The 16,911-nt window shown below is 48.5% G+C and overlaps 1 protein-coding gene across 1 annotated transcript; it reads left to right on the top strand.

Moving 5' to 3' along the window:
- The first annotated feature begins 2,734 nt into the window (after nucleotides 1–2,734).
- IRF4 (interferon regulatory factor 4) lies at nucleotides 2,735–15,573 on the top strand. The gene is made up of 8 exons (XM_074146706.1): nucleotides 2,735–2,938; nucleotides 3,453–3,639; nucleotides 4,463–4,551; nucleotides 5,113–5,254; nucleotides 7,028–7,135; nucleotides 8,427–8,780; nucleotides 12,785–12,897; nucleotides 14,874–15,573. Exons 1-8 carry the CDS (start codon nucleotides 2,735–2,737, stop codon nucleotides 15,015–15,017), a joined length of 1,341 nt encoding a protein of 446 aa, XP_074002807.1. The 3' UTR covers nucleotides 15,018–15,573.
- Nucleotides 15,574–16,911: the final 1,338 nt, after the last annotated feature.

The raw sequence follows: 16,911 nt of genomic DNA, 5'->3' as shown, positions 1-16,911 counted from the left end.
GACGTTAGAACAACAACAAGAAAGTGTCGTGGCATGAAACACGTGTTTGAAACCCAAAAGGCGGTAAGAAAGACTTTCATGCAAGCTTGGACCTCGCTCCTTCATCCCCCTCCCCCGGCTCCCACCACGTTAGGGCAGGGGACTTTGCGAGTGGGTTCCCCACCACCCAGCCCCGGCTCTGCTGCCGGTACTTAAGACGGGCTTTCCCGGGGCAGCATCCCCTGAGCTTGGCGGGGCGGGAGCCGCTCCCGGCCGGGGCTGGCGGCTGCCCCCGGCTCCGGCTGCTTCCCCCGGCTCCGGCTGCTGCCGCCCCGTCGGGGCTCGCTGCCTGCGGGTCCCGGCGCCGCCGTTGCCCCCCACCTTGTCCCCCATTTCACACCTTACGGGCTGCTGCTCTCTCGGGAGACAGCCCGAGCTCCAAGCCCGCCGGCGAGCCCTCGCCTCAGCGGGGAGGATTTCTCATCCACCTCCGCCATCCCGGCTCGGCGGCCCGGGCAAAGCCGTGTTGGGTCGCAGGGGGTGCGGGCAGGGGGTACCGGCCCCGGGCGCGGAGAGGGTGGGTGGGTGGGCGGATGCCCTCGCCGTCCCCCCGAGCCTCCCGGGGGCCCGGCCGGCGCCGTCTAGCGCGCTTCTGGTGGGTGTAGCTAGATGGGTCTTTTACAGTAAAAGCCGCCCGGCTATCATAGGTAGGAGTTTCCCCATGCTATTTATGTATGTGTGTCTGTCTGTATAGATTTTTTAAAAAAACCAACGCGGACGCAGAGAGGGCGCCGGGCTGCGCGCCCCCCCCCGCCCCGCGGCGTGTGTTTACCAGCAATGGGCATGTGTCACTGCCTCAGATGTTTTCCAGCTCGCAAAGTCCCCGCTCCCCTCCGTCGGCTCCACCTCCGGGCCGGGGCCCGCCTCCCCCCCCCGCCCGGGCACGACGCCCTCCTTCATATAAAGAAACTTCCCGGTGCCGCCGGCCCAGTCGCGGTGCGCCCCGTCTCAGCAGCCGCCCCGGCAGCCGGCGGCCCCTGCCCGCTCCCAGCGCCGCGACAGAGGTAAGCGACGGCGGCGGCGGAGTTCCCCCTACCCTCCCCGGGCTGCCCCCCTCCCCGCCGGGCCGCCGCAACGCTCCGCCCGCCGCTCCGGGCAGAGCGGTCCCGCCGCCGGACCCGAAGGGCCGGGGAGAGAGATGGGGGTAGGCGGTGCGGGCACCTCGCTCTGCCCCGTCTGGGCTTCTCCAGGTGCTCTCGGCACCTGAGCGAGCCGTTTGGGCTTTTTTTCCTTTTTTTTTAAAAAATATTTATTCCCCTAATTTAGAGCAAAAAAATAATACCCTGCCCGTTATCTGCTCCCGAGGTGAAGGCGCGCATCAGCCCCCGGTGCTGCCGGTTCCCTCTGTCCAGGGGACGGTCGCGGAATGGGTGGGGGGATCCGCTTTTTGCTCTAAGGGGGGAAAGGACTTTTTGGGGGTCTTTGAGCGGGCATCAGCGGACCACGCGCAGGGCAGCCGTGGTCCTGGCTGCCCCCCAGGCACATCGTGCCCAGGGGAGAAAGTGAGGTACCGGGTTTGGTGTCTGGGGGGATGCTGCCGCCTGAGGAGGGGTGTAAGGGGTGCGAAGCTGCCCCTCTGCCCACGGGCAGCTACCCCAGTGGTGTGCACCTGTCTGACAAGCGTCTCTGAAAGTCTCCCTGCGTGTAGAGGCAAAGACACCCTGTGTGGGTGAGGAATCACTTTATCACTTACCACAATTCAATGTCATGGGGGGGAAAAAGCCACCAAACCTAACTTTGGGGCATTCAAGCATTTTTTAGGTTGGGGAGACAAACCTGACACTGGGTCCCCATCACTTGTGTCAGTGTCCTCACGTTAGGACCTTGGCAGCGGGTGCCTATCCCTGCAGAGCCGCACCACTCCCAGTGCACCTCTGTGTGTGGCTAGGGCTCTGTGTGGCTGGCAAGCTCCCATGTCTTTGGGAACAGTGCCCTTGTGCCAGGCTCTGTAGGTTGCTGTCTTGCCACTTCTAAGTATTTGCAATGTGTAGATTTGAATGTTACTCTATACGCGTGCTGGGAGCAGTTGGAGGGGTAGATATGTATAGGACTTCATGTGTTCAAATGTGTCTTGCTTAAGTGAGTCTGTGAAACTACTTTGATGTTATAGTTAGATGCCGTATAAATCGTAACTGATGTGAAGCCCTCCAAATTGTGTGCATGTGTCTAACGTCACATATGTGCACTGTCATGTGCAAATACATTTTTATGCAATTTTTTCTCTTTGGTTAAAAAGTAAAAACCCAGTTGAACTCTGAGCAGGACAAGGGCTTTGTGCCTTGAGTCACTTGCAATGAAAATTTCAACAGCCCATGTATGTTCATGCAAAACAGTGTCGGGACAGGGGGGAAGTCTGTCAAAGTCTGCAGCACGAGCCGTGGCTGGGGAGGGCTGCGGGGGGCTGTGCCTGGTTTCCTGAGGCTCTGTACCATGTTTCCTGGGCTCCCCGGGGCCCCCCTTGTATGCCGTAGCTGACGTTTGGCACGATATCTGCGCACTGGGGACTGGGGACCGCTGGTGTGGCTCTACATGGGAACTTCAGCTGGTGCCTGACCTGTGGGTTTTCCTCTCCCCCCATCCTGCTCCTCTCCCCCTCCTCTGCAGCCCCCCAGAGAGCTGGGCCTTGAGTGTGTGTGGAGAAGTGGGCTCAGTGAGGCACTCCAAACCCCCCCACCTGACTCCCGACCCGAGTGGCATGAACTTGGAGCCAGGCGAGTGCGGGATGAACTCGGTGAGCTGTGGCAACGGGAAACTCCGCCAGTGGCTGATCGACCAGATAGACAGTGGCAAGTACCCGGGGCTGGTGTGGGAGAACGACGAGAAGAGCATCTTCCGCATCCCTTGGAAGCACGCTGGCAAGCAGGACTACAACCGCGAGGAGGATGCCGCCCTCTTCAAGGTAGGGCTCAGCCCAGGGTTGGGGTTGTGGGACACAGCCAGGGCAGGAGGGATGCCTGGAGGCTCTGCAGTGGCCCCTTGCCATCCTGACCTCGCCACCTGCCTCTGCAGGATGGCTCTCCCGGGTACCCGCTGCCACCAGCTGCCTGCCTGGTGGCCCTGGCTCTGCCCCGGATGGGGGGGATGGATGGATGAGACAGCCCGTCCTTTCGCACTTCTCTCTGTGGAGCTAAATGCTTGTGGGACTGCAGCATGTCTGTTTCCACATTCGTCTTGGATCATTTTTTGCCTTTTCTTGTGCCTGATAAACTGTTTCCTACCTTACCATGCTGCTTTTTTCTCAGCCCAGATCTGTAGGAAGTAAATTCATGCACATATGAGCACACCCATATATGCTGTTTCAAGCATTGTGGACTTGTACCTTGTAGTTAATTCTTTTCCTTTTTTCTCTTTTTTTTTTCTTTTTTTCTTTTTTTTTCCCCCCTTGTTCTTTTGATTATCTGAAATGTTTCCAGGCCTGGGCTCTTTTTAAAGGAAAGTTCAGAGAGGGCATTGATAAACCAGATCCCCCTACCTGGAAGACAAGATTAAGGTGTGCTTTGAACAAGAGCAATGACTTTGAAGAACTGGTGGAGAGAAGCCAGCTGGACATCTCAGATCCCTATAAAGTGTACAGAATAGTGCCAGAAGGAGCTAAAAAAGGTAAAGCATCTCAAATTCCCTGTGTAAGAGCGTGTGAATATGTCTCATTGTAAGCATATGAGGACTGAAGCGTGCTTTTCTGGAATGGCCATGCAGTCTTTTCAAGTCTTTTAAGGAGCCAAAATGCAGAGCTCAAGTGCAGCTCGTTCTGATGACTTAAGAGGCTGCGTCTGCAGGAGGCCGGCTGGCGTTTGAGTCGGAGTGTTGAAAGGGAGCCCTTGCAGAAGATGCAAACCGGCGCCCTGCACATCGCTGGAGGAACTGCTCTTTTAGCTGAAGCCTGCCTGCCAGTTCTGCGTAATGAGAGCCAAGCAAGCGGCTCAAGAGACAGGCAGAAAAAAAAAAATAATTTGCTTGCTGGATCTAGGTTTTGAATACAGGGAGGAGCAGAAGTGTTTTGAGCCGGACAGTAGGTAACTGCTGCAGGGGGTGAGGGGGTGAGGCAGGAGTGAGGGATGCCCATCCCGCAGCCTCCTGGGCAGAGGCTGGGCACAGTGCCTGCTCTCCAAGAAGCCCCTGGTGCCAGGCAGGGCTTGCGGGAGGCAAAGGCTTGGCAGGGCCCGGGTAGGTCATTGTGGCACATGGGGTACAGCTGGGCAGCACTTTGCTGTGGGGCACTGGGGAGCCCAGCAGGACAGGCTGCCCCCTGGAGCTACCTGCAAGGGAGAGCTGGGAATCCTGTCCCAAAGCAATGCTGGAGGGCATTTTAGCCCTCTGCTTGTTCAAAAGCAGGTTGCACAGATTTGAGTCTTCAATGTGCCAATTTCAGATTTCCTTAAGATGTGGTTGACGTCATTTATTTTCATCCCTCTGGTGAACATAGGTGCAAAACAGATGAGCATGGAGGAGCAACCGTTAATGATGAACCATCCCTTTCCAATAACATCTCCTTACACCTCACTACCATCTCAGGTAAGACATTAGTTATGCACTTTGCTTGGTGCTTGTACGTTGAGCAGCATCATTTCTGTGCTCTGTGCTATGTCTGTCTTTGCTGGCGTGGCTCTCTAGTTCTCTCTGGGAAGAAACTTTATTATGAAAACTGAGAAATTGAGAAGCAACTTTTCTAATGTCATATGAGGCCACAGGGCAGTTAATTTCCCTTGGTGGTGTTTATCCCAGAGTAATAGCTCTTTTCTGTTGGGCCATAGATATTAGTGCACTGCCATTCTGTTGATGCCAGACTATAAGCACCCAATGAAGCCTTGCTCTTCCAAGCAGACATTTACCAGCACTGTTTTGACTGCCTTTTGTTATTCCACCCTGCTTGTTATTTACACCAGTGGTGAGAAGTTCATTTGAAAGCCTCATTGGTGGTGGTGGCGAAGTGCCATTTCTGTAGCCTGGGCAATGCTTAGACCTCCGCGGGCTTTGGCAGAGGAAATCAAGGAGCTGAAACACAAAAGCTGGTGCAATGCAGAGCATTGGTTTTGACAGCTGTCGAGTAAAAGAACATCTTGTTGAACTGAATAGGTACCAAACTACATGGTGCCCCATGAACGGAACTGGAGGGATTTTGCCCCGGAGCAGCCGCATCCTGACATCCCCTACCAGTGCGCCAGCGTCCCCTTCGCAGCTCGCAGTCATCACTGGCAAGGGCCTGGCTGTGAAAATGGTAAGACGCTCCCGTTTAGGGTTGCTGGCTGAGGCTGGTCACCTAGAAAGGCCACAGATTTCAGGTTTTTTTATTCATGGTTTTTGTTGGCATTAGCAGGAGAGGGTGGAGAGGAGTGCTGGGCTCCCTTCAAAGAGAGCCACCAGGCCCATGGCAAGAGCCTTTGTCGTGGCTCTTGCTTTCACTGCCAGCATACGTGCGGTGTGTGGGCTATGCAGTCCTCTGAGTTGATAAAAGTTAGCCCCCAAAAGTCCTCAGCTGTCTCAAAAGCCCTGAGCAATAAGAAGACAACCAACACCCCCCCAACCCTCAAATGGGAAAATGTATTCTTTAGCTTTGCTTTCTGATTTTTGGACCTTTTGAGACACACATCAGTGAGGTTTTTCCCTCCAGCCTTGTGGATTAGAATGGCATTATTCTCCCGAGAGGAAAGCTGAAATTATTACTTTATTTTAGTGCTGTGGCAATGGGACAACTTGTCATGGATTGAGTCTCTCTTGGGGCTGGTACAGCAGAAACAGAATAAAGGGACGTTCCCTTCCCCGAAGATCTCCCAGTACCAGCGCCTAACAGAATCATGGCTTTCCAAGCTCTGCATCCTTAGGAAAAAGCCTGAATTGTGAAAATTGGCAACAGTGAAGCCTGCAGGGGATAAAACATAAGAGAAAGGGAACCGTGTGCCATAGATCCTTGCAGGATAACTCACCTGAGGACTCGGGCATTTGCTTCGTGAGGAGAAGCAGCTGGTTCAGAAGGGCAGAAAAGGACGGGAAGCGAGGGGGGACGTCTTAGAGCAGATATTACATTTTCAGAGGACAGTTCTCTAGAGGTTTTGGTGCAGAGAAATAAACTTCTGTTTCTTTGCATCTGCTAAAAAGTAAATGCTCAGTGCACTGCAACTTTTGCTGGCAGTATGTTGGAATTATGAGGCAAAATCCTTTGCTTTTCGTTGAGCTAATATAAAATCGAGGTAGCAAGCTAAATTAATTTGGTCCTGAAGTACATCCTCTGCAGTAGTTAAACACACCTTCGGACACTTTGCTGAATTTGGAGGCAGTTGTTAGTGGTTGGTGTTGGGTTTCTCATTGGGCTCTAAGGCTTCTCTAAGAGATGCGAGTGTTTTGTATCCGCATCACTCCATCTCCTGATCGTGGTGGGTTCTGCCATTGGGAAAGATAGTGTGTGCTTGTCTGCAAGTCACTTGCATCATCCTCCAGAAACTTCCATTGACATTAAGAAACAGAGGAAAACATCAATTGCCTGCGTTATAATCCACTTACTGGTAGGCATCTCTTGGAACAGTCTAATAGTACTCCTGGTAATAAAACCCTAGTAATCTCCTGCTGCACAATGTTCTTTACCTGCTTTTTAAAGTGTTAATTCCAGCTTTATTGTTATACCTGTCTTTATACTGAATGGATTATTTTATCCAGTTGACTTTTAAGAGCACTATAGCCTAGTTACAAATGTAAATTATTTCTGCCATAGAATAACATGTTCGGTAAGGAAAAAGTACTAGGGGGAATACTGAAATGCCAAGGGGGTATTTCATGCAAACGCAAATAAAAATACAGCCCAAGTAACATCTGGAGAGATTGGTAGAGTTAGCATAACTGGAAAAATTTGGAAATCAGACCTTTTAAGAAGAAGGGGGGAAGGGAGAGAGTTCCTGGTGGGGCCCAGAAAAACTTGCTTTTGCATCGCTGTGATATATGCCTGAGCTTTTCTTTTAGGATTTAGGCAGCTGTCACTGACTTTTGTTTGTGAAAACAGGTTGTCAGGTCACAGGAACCTTTTATGCTTGTGCCCCTCCTGAGTCCCAGACTCCTGGCATCCCGATTGAGCCAAGCATAAGGTCTGGTGAAGCCCTCGCCCTGTCAGGTAAGGTCTGTAACCCCCCGGGCTTTTGGGGGAGCTTGACAAGAGACTCCCACCTCTGATTTGCCCTGGCACTGTCTCTCCTTTCTGATGTAAAGAAAAAAGAAGCAAAAAAAAGAAACCTCTTTAATGAATGAAGTCAGCGTATGGGCTTAAGCCTCTGTTTTCCAGGATACTTAAGCACTTGTAGCCCCAGGTCCATGGGATGGATGTGGTTAAAGTTAATGGAAGTGCTTCACTGGCTCACAGTGTTAGTGCTGGGTTGCTTTGGTGAGCCGCCAAATTAGGCCTTCCAAAGGGAGGTGGGAAATTTTGGGGTTGTCAGTGACTTTTAGCTCATTTTTTCATTGCGGAGGAGCCCCCACCAAAACTGCTCCTGCTGGTGCCATCTGGCTTTGCTCTGCTTCATTATTCCTGGTGAAAAAAAGGCATTCGGGGAAGAAAAGGGAAGTTATTTCAGTCAGGTTTACGCATATCTGGATGCTAGGGGACGTTCTGAATGACTGTGGGAATGTGCTTTTCTCAGAAATAATAGATAAACCTGTAACGTGACACTCAGCAGCTTTCTTGAGCAGGATTGTTCTCCTCAGTCAGGGTCGGTATGTATGTATATATGTGTGCGTGTGTTTGTGTATATATACATACATAAACATATGTTATATACACACACCACGCATCTATTTTTTACATATATATATATGTGTATTTTTTTACACACACACATATATATTCAGTGCTGTGTGAGTTCTTAGGGGTCAGCCGAGTTGATCGAATGGCCATTTGAAAGTAAGGTGGGGTAAGGTTGGAGCCAACAGTCGCTTCTCTTCAGGCAGCTGAGTGCAAGCTTGCAGGGCCCCTGTGCAGAAGCCTCTTTTATGCAAAATCTGGGGAGAAACACAGCTACTTCCTGATTAAATCTGAGGAAGTGTACTGAGCCGGTGGGTTTAATTGTGATGTGAACTTGGAAAATGTGACGAACAACAACTTTCTGTGTGCAGACTTTTCCTTTTAATCGGAAGTGTGAAGATTGAGGGACGTTAGTTCCTACCAAATTCCCACATCAGTAGCCCTTACAATAAAATGAGAGCGCATTAATGCTACTATGCCCCAAAAGTTTTAGTATTTATATTCTTTAGATGATTTTTTTCTAATGTGAGCCTTTCTTCTGGGTGGTGGTGACAACCAGGCTCAGAAATCTCATGCAAACTTGTCTCTTGGCCTTAGTACGGATCTGAAATGTAAGCTATTCACACTGATGTATCACAGTGATTTTTTTTTTTTTCTCTCCTTGTAGATTGCCGGCTCCACATCTGTTTATATTACCGTGAAATACTAGTAAAGGAGGTGACAACTTCTAGTCCTGAAGGTTGTAGGATATCCCATGGCCAAAGTTACGAGGTCAGCAGCTTGGAGCAAGTTATCTTCCCTTATCCGGAGGATAATGGCCAGCGGAAGAACATAGAAAAACTACTGAACCACCTGGAACGAGGAGTAATACTGTGGATGGCACCTGATGGCCTCTACGCTAAGAGACTTTGCCAGAGCAGGATCTACTGGGACGGGCCTCTGGCGCTCTGCAGTGACCGACCCAACAAGCTGGAGCGGGACCAAACATGCAAGCTCTTTGATACTCAGCAGTTTTTAGCAGGTAATTCCCACTATGGCTTTGGTATCGTTTCTGGAGATGTCACACAGTCACTCTCCACATCAGCTTTATGGGAGTGCTCTTTTCATGTTACCTTTCGAGTTACAGTAAAAATTACCTCTCACTTCTTTTTCTGGGCAAGCACAGTCAAGGGGTAGTTGACTCCTGAATAATCCTGTCAAATTCTGCGCTCCGTGCACTTTCAGTGCCCCTGCACAAACCAGCAGGAGTGAACTGATGTTTGGCTGGTGACACCCCAAACCTCACATCTCTTTAAGAAGTGTAAGGAGGAACCTAGCAAAATAGTCTTTCCAAGTATTGAGTGACAGAGGAGTGGATCCTGGTCTTGGATCTGCTCACCTAAGTCCTGGGCAGGTCTGTGGTCTTGCTTGTGCTGCTCTCAACCTGACACAGAGCGAGCTTGAGATCTTGCTCAGAGTATACAAATAGCATCATGAATTTCAGTAGAAAGCCTTCTTTTCAGTCTGTACTAGTGTTTAAAAGATATCTGGGAGGTGAAAAGGATTTCACAAGCTCTAGAGTTTCCAGGTTGCTCTAAGCAGGGAGGTGCATTACCTCTCCAGAGCAATGTGAGAACATCTCGTTTTGCACAGGGCAGTTTGGAGCATCTGAGTACAGAGAGGGCAAGGGCATGCTTCAGGATGGTACCTTTTCCTTCCAGCCCATGGAGAGAAGAAGCAAAGCCTCAACCCTGCTTCACAGCACCTCTGAGCAGTTAGAGGGAGGAAAACTGTCTGCCCAGAGAAAGTGGTGGGAGCCAGTCATTATCGCAGAGGACAACTTAGGCGCAGGAATACGTTGTCCCCTTTTTTGAGATGTGTGGCATTGCTACAGGTGAACTGAGTGCCTATGGTTTGGTGTGTTTTCCCATTAGAACAGGGCATCGGCACTGGCTTGAGTATCTTAGGAGAATAATGCCTTGCAAAATTAAAAAAAAACCCCAAAATACTAAACCCAAACCAACAGCTCTAGGTACTTTATATTTCAAGGTTGATGCACCATCCTAGCAAAATGGTCAAGCAAGAAATGCATTTAAAGGGAGAAATCTCATATGGATGTGAAAATTGACAGTTAGAAAGGGGAATTTGAGGTCAGGGTATTGGCTTGGGCTTCAATCACATGCTAATTTAAAGATGTATAATTCTGCCTCTGATGATGGTTTTGGAAATCCCTTTCCCTTTTCTCAGGTGGTTTTTTAGATGTAGTCTGGGTTCTTCCAAACGGTTGACAGGACATCTCTTTTTAGACACTTAACCCCAAAGATAAGCTCAAGCAATAGTTATTTTTTCCCCCTTCTAAATTACTTATGCACCAATGCCTGTGCAAACCCAAGCATGTGGTTGAAGTCATAGTCTGTGGTGTGTGAAAAGTGAGTTTTTGCATGTGTTGCTGCTCTGCTGGGTTTGTAAGTGACTTGCCATGGGTGTATCACATCTGCATGTTAATTGAATGTACCGAAATCCCAGACTGCAGGCAAGCTTGGGGACTCCCCCCTTAGGAAACCAGGGCTTCCTTGGGAAGAGAAGTGGGAGACCTCTGCCAGGAGATGAAATATTGAACAGCAGAGAAAGGGGCAGAAGCAGAACTAGCGTGGACCGCAGCTATTAGGACCCTGTTGGGGAGCTGGACCCTGCAATGCAAACTGCAGCAGAACATTGAGGCCCGTGTTGAGCAGCCTGTACTGTTGAGAAGGCTGAAATGGCAATAAATCAGAAACCAGGTGGATGGTCTCTGGGGAGTACTGCATAATAAATGCAGTAAATTGGGCTGGGTGGAGAGTAGGAGGATAGAGGAAGAGAATTTGGGAGTATGAGGGCGGCAGTCAGAGGAGGGTTGGCTTGGCAGGAGGGTGGCTGGAGCTGGAGTAGCAGGAGATGGGGAAGGTTTGTGGAGGCTCATGGGGAGCCCTGAAGTGCAGGAGGAGGTGCTTGAGCCTGGAAAGGGAGATGGAGCGAGTGGAGGGTTTCGGAGAAGCATGAGGCTGACCTCAATCCCCAGTTATCCTGCTGGTGGGAAAGAAAGGGCTTTCTTCTCCATGTCCGTGCCATGGGCTGCTGTGTGGTGCTTCCACAGGTATTCAGGATTTGGAGAATTGCTGAGGCCAAGTAAAACTGGGGGGGAAGAGGAAGGGGGCAGAAGTTCCCCATTAGCAGTGTGGCATTGGACTGGCCTTCGGTGGATCATCCTTCCCTGTGGTCTGGCAGCACAGAGGGAAGCACAGAGGGTCCTATGGAAAATCTCTCTTCTCTCTTGGCATACCTCCAAGAAGTTCACAACGCTTTTAGGGGATTTTGGGGGAGACTCTGGGGAGAACTATTCTTTATTTTTCAAGTGAGTGGCCCATTGTTTTACCCTTATTACTGACCCTCACAGTAAGGCAAGTAGTCCCAAGCCAGGGCTGGGACACTGTTGTGGTAGCCACTGCATGCATGCCTTGGTCTAAAAAGAAGCTTGCAGTTGGAGTAGAAATGTCAGTGCTATATTTTGGGAAAAGGTGCATTTGTCATGCCAAGTTTGAAGACTCTCCTTTCCCTGTATAGCAGGGCATGCTTCATTATAAGACATTGGTTTTAATATAAATGTCAACTTTTTCCAGAAAGCATGAACAAGGTTATAAATTAAAATGAAGTCTTTACCAATCAACTATGTAGCAATATTGCACATAGTACAGACTTTAATGAGGTTATTGTGTTAGATGGAATTTTCTCTCTTCTGGAAGGAAATGCAGTGTCTAAAACACAACATAGTGATTTTGGGTTGAGTGGAAGTCTCTTATAAAGGCCTCCCCTGCTATCGTTCGTGGGGGACACTTTGACTATTGGAGTAATTACATAATTTGACCTTTTTCCTTTGTGCAAGGATGGGTTGGTGAAGAGAGTGCAGGAGCGGATAAGACGCAGGGTTTTTTGCTGGCTCGGTGCATGGCTTAAATAAGGTCCTTCACCTTCCTGAGCCCCTCTGTCCCTACTAGGCAAAGTGATGACCGTGGCTCTGTGACTGTGTCCAGCTGAGGCTGAATTTCGTGACTAGCAGTTCTTTGAGTCTCTGGCTGTACTAAACCATTGGTTTCAGTGCTGCTGGTGGCCGTCCACTTGAGCGGGTCCCGGCTACCACTAGTGTCTGCTCCAGGAGGTTCTTCCAATAAAAATACTAATTGGAAGACATCCCTGTTTGTGAATATGAAATGACTTGTGAGGCAAGGCAAACAGAAAAATTGCAGTGTTATAACTAGCTCCCCCAATCTGTGGGAAAGTCTCCAAACTCAATTTCTCCTCCTTACCTTTTGTCTGTTTTCTGACCTCTCTCATCCTCCCTGGAGTTACTTCATCTTCTTCCATTGTGCTCCAAGGTCCTCTATCTGGAACTCAGTCTTTCTTACTGGCCTGGACTGGTGTCAATTGGGATAGAGTTAATGATAGAGTTAATTTTCTTCATAGCAGCTGATGTGGTGCTTTGTTTTGGATCTGTGATCATAACAGTGCTGATAACACAGGGATGTTTTAGCTATTGCTGAACAGTGCTTGCACGGCATCAAGGCTTTCTCCATTTCTCACTCTGCCGCTACAGTGAGTAGGCTGGGGTGGACAAGAGGTCGGGAGGGGACACAGCCGGGACAACTGACCCAAGTTGACTGAAGGGATATTCCCTCCTGTATGACCTCATGGTCAGCAGTAAAACTTGAGGGGCGAGGGGAGGCAGGGAATTTGCCAGAGGCTGCTGTTGCCTGGGGACTGGCTGGGCATCGGTCGACTGGTGGTGAGCGATTGCTTTTTGCATCACTTGTTTTTCTTCGTTTTGTTTTGTCTTTTTTTTTTTTTTTTTTAATTTTTACCTATTAAACTGTCTTTATCTCAGCCCAAAAGTTTTCTCACTTTTGCCCTTTCGATTTTCTCCCCCATCCCACTGGTGGGAGCGAGCAAGCGGCTGCGTGTTGCTTACCTGCCTGCCAGGGCTAACCCACAACACGTCCCGTTCTCTCTTCCCAGAGCTGCAAGCCTTTGCTCACCATGGACGCCCGCTGCCGAGATACCAGGTTGCTCTGTGCTTTGGGGAAGAATTTCCAGATCCGCAGAGGCAGAGGAAACTAATTACAGCCCATGTAAGTAGGACTTCTGCCTTACCTAAAAGAAACATATTCCTTGGAGGATATGAATCTGCCAGCCAGGCTTTTCTACTTTGTGTAGGTTGTGAGGGAAGTAGTAAATGCTTGAAAATGCAGCACCATCCAGACCAGGGGTTGAATCCCCGGATCTGCCAAGGACTGGCTGCCAGCCATCAGTAGGGCAGAGCACCTGATTTCCCTCTCTGTAGAGCAGCAGTGATCTCTTTTGCAAGTCCCTTCAAAACCTAAAGCTGAAAGGTAGTGTGGAAGAGCTGGGCAGTGATGTTATTGCTGGCCTGCTTCTGCATCTACTTGGGCTGCCACGCTGGTGCAGGACATGGTCTTTTACCACCGCTGCACCTGAAGTGGTGATTCTGCTCCAGAATCCCAGCCTGCATTTCAGGGACCTCAGCCCTTAATGGGATGCCGGGACTGCCTGTGCAGCTTCGGGGTTAAGGTAGCTGGCAAGCTCATGGGCTGACTGACCACAGTTCACACACACTCAAAGCTAGTGTTTCAGGATGCTATCTGAGAGAGGGTGATGACGGAGACTGAGACCAGGTACTTTCTAAATTGGCTGTATTGGCCCATAAAACCACAAGAGAGGTGATAATGCACACGTTAGCGGCAGGGCTTAGCTTATTGCATCCTTGGGAAGAAAACTGGTGTCTCTTAATTTTTTGAAAGCCCCTTCAGTAGTACCAATTCAGCCTTTTGTCATAAGCTGTGGCCTCCCCTCAACTGCCTAGCTTTTGTACTGCCATACTGATGCTTAGCGAGTTTCTGGGGTGGAAGGTGGGAAGCTCACAAATCCATCCCAGGTTATCCATCCCTCCTTCTTAGTATCTCCAGTCCCCTTCAGCATCTCCTGTCCTGTCAGCTTTTTGGTGAGCCTGTACCTCCTGCTCTTTCTAGATCTTTGCTTCCCCTTTACCAGTTGCTCCTCAACTTCTCAGGATGTCCTGGCTCATGGGCTGGTGGGGCTCCACCATGCCACCAAACAGCTATGCCCTGAGAGCTGGCTCACCTGCCCCGCTGCCTTCCCTTCTCCCCCATGGCGGAGTGGAAGGTGCTCAGCTGCCTCCAAATGCTGATAAGAGGAAGGGAAGGGGGATTGGTGGGGCTGCTCCAAGTCAGCGATCCCTTCTGAATCTCTCCCTTCCCTGAGGGGGGGACCCACAGAGAGCATATTTTTCCTCCAAAGTGGTGCCTGTGTCTTAACATGGAGGGGCTGGCTGCCCAGCAGGAGAAGGTTGTGGAGAAGAGTTGTCCAACCTTGTCCATCCCCCAATAGTAAGGACAGCTTCAGGTGTTTGTTCTCAGGGTGCAACTTAGGTGTTTGCAGTCAGAGCCCAAAGCCCTGAGGGAACGGTCGTTTCTGAAGAGACAGAAGTGAAGGCAGGGTTAAATCATACAAATCCCTCTCGATGGTTGAAGAGATTCCTCCTGAGAGCTTGAATGAACTGAAACAAGAGTAACCTGGGTGTTAGATTGAAATTAGACTTCAAACACAGTCATTTGACGACGTATCTCAGTCTACCTGAGGACTCCAGTATTTCAAGTTAAGTCCTCAAGGTACTTTACAATGCAGACAAGACTTTCAACACTTTGCGTGCATGCTTGAACACATGGAGTGGCCACGGACATGGCTGGCCTCTAGGCATTGCTCAGACCCAGGGGCTGGCTACGGGGCTGCAATTGCTAATACATCATTTGTGTCACTGGTACATGCCCTTCTAAACGAAGGCTGTGGAGGTAAGGAGTTGTGTGCAGTTAGCAAGGCACTTGGCAGCAGAACAGGCAAGACCTAGCTTAAAACAGAGATTAGTGACACCACTGAAATCGTTTTCCCATTCTGGTAAGCAGAACTGTTTTGCCCTGCCTTGTTTTTAACTTAAAATTATTGTAAATAACTAAGATGAGGAGTATGAAATTTTGTCACATGTCTGATTAACATTTTGTCTGTTCTTAAGGTTGAACCAATGTTTGCCAGGCAGCTGTATTACTTTGCTCAACAAAACAGTGGACATCTTCTGAGAGGCTATGATTTACCAGAACTTGTGACTAGTCCAGAGGATTATCACAGATCTATTCGCCATTCCTCTATTCAAGAATAAGATCCTCAAAAAGAGTGTTTTTAAAGGCACTGTAAAGATTGTGCAGAGTGGAGGAGCAGATCTGGGTCGCAATTTGGAGATCCACATCACAGCTGGATGTGTTCAGGGGTTCAATGATAGGAAAGTGAACTAGGACAACCATATTGTATGATACAAATGACGCATCTTCGATGTTTGGATGTTTCATCTCACATAGGTTCCACTGTTGCTGAGAATAACTCAAAACTGACAAAATGATTGCTATGTTTACGTTTGCTCAATGTTCTCCTTGGATTTTGAGAACTGATTCTTACCGAAGACTTAAATCCAGAGTTTACACTGTTATACTTGCAGGGCTATTTATTTTGGATTACTGATCTCAGGGACGGTTCATAAATTTGCGGTGTTCCCAATTTGAAACTGTAGCTACTATAGGTGGGTAGCAAACGTAAATGGTTTATTAAGAATAGCTAATACATGTAAGTGGTTATAAATTTAGATTCTTAAGTGTGATGCCTATATTCTTGTATAGAATATTTCAGTGTATTTTTTAAAAACAATGCAATTCTTCAGAGACATATTTTTTTAATGCCTGACTGACATTTGTCCTGACAATGGATTTTGTTGCTGCCACTGTTGTTATTGGATTAGCCCCCATAATAGCAGTTTCTAAGGTGGTGCATTTATGGTACTGTGCTAAGAAATGTGACCATTCAGCTCATATTACCTGTGGATTTAGTGGATTAACCACTAAAATTCTAGAGTCCCGATGATGAGTTTTAAAACTAAATTACATTTTTCTTATAATTGAAAGCCACTATGCATTTTATATATATATAAATATATATGTATGCATTAGAATTAAGTTGGCAGACCTTGAAAAATAGCACATAAACGGTCCTGCTAGCCCTTTTTTGACGTCATATGTGTGAGCCAGGTTAAAATAACTACCACCTCTGACTTGTACAGAGCCAGCCCTGCTGTCTGTGTGCACTCACAGCTTCCTTCCAGCGGTACTGAAATGAATATGGAGGGAGAGTTCAAGGAGAGCAGCATTTGGCCTCTTATATTAAGACAGTCAAGGAAATACTTGGTTTAATATTTGTTTTCAAAAATTTTACAGAAGTATAATTTGATGCAATTTGCAGCTTTTAATGGTAGGGTGCTGTTATAAAGACGAAGAGAAGGGGTCTGTTGGGTATGCGTGTCAGTGAAGATTTCCTCGCTGGCGAGCAGACCGTGTGATCTTAATAGCTTTAACTCCAGAACACGATCTCTCTATGCTTAACAGACATACTTCACTTGAACTTCTAAATGAGGAAGAAAAACAGGTACTTGGTTTGGCAGCAGACTTGTGTTCTAGGGACTTTGAATTTATACATCTTAAAGATGCATACTCTTTTGGGATATATTATCCCTCTTCTTCTTGACAGTGCCATGCAGAATTAACAAATCATTTTTAATTTTGTGTTCTTTGTTACATGAAGTGTTTTTCCTGGCGTAAAGATTTTCATCGAGGAGACCTCTTAGACATTAAAAGCACTGCTGTAGGTGACTTTCAGAGCTTCTGCGTATGCTTTTGGCCTGTGCATACATTTTACTGAAAGAGACTTTTGTGTTCAAACTGAACTGGTAAAATACAACTATTTGATGTGCTTTTCAGTTTTTTTCTAGTGGTCGTTGCTTCATATGCTCATTGCTTCAGCTCACATCTTAGAATAAAGTCCTTATTCGCTACCAACTCGATCGTATGTGTTGTTTTCAGTAGTGGGGCAAATCTATCGCTTGCGGTTCTGCACTGTGAACCTGGGGCAGCACTGCTGGCTAAGTCTATGGGGAACTGTCTTCTGAGCCAAAAGTGCAGGGAAAGGTCAAAAGGTAAGGATTTTTTCTTGCAAAAATATCCGCGGTACTA

Source organism: Numenius arquata, chromosome 4, assembly GCF_964106895.1.
Source record: "Numenius arquata chromosome 4, bNumArq3.hap1.1, whole genome shotgun sequence".
Classification (NCBI taxonomy): Eukaryota; Metazoa; Chordata; class Aves; order Charadriiformes; family Scolopacidae; genus Numenius; species Numenius arquata.
Note: the sequence above shows the minus strand (reverse complement) of the source record. Positions and strands in the feature narration are given on the sequence as shown.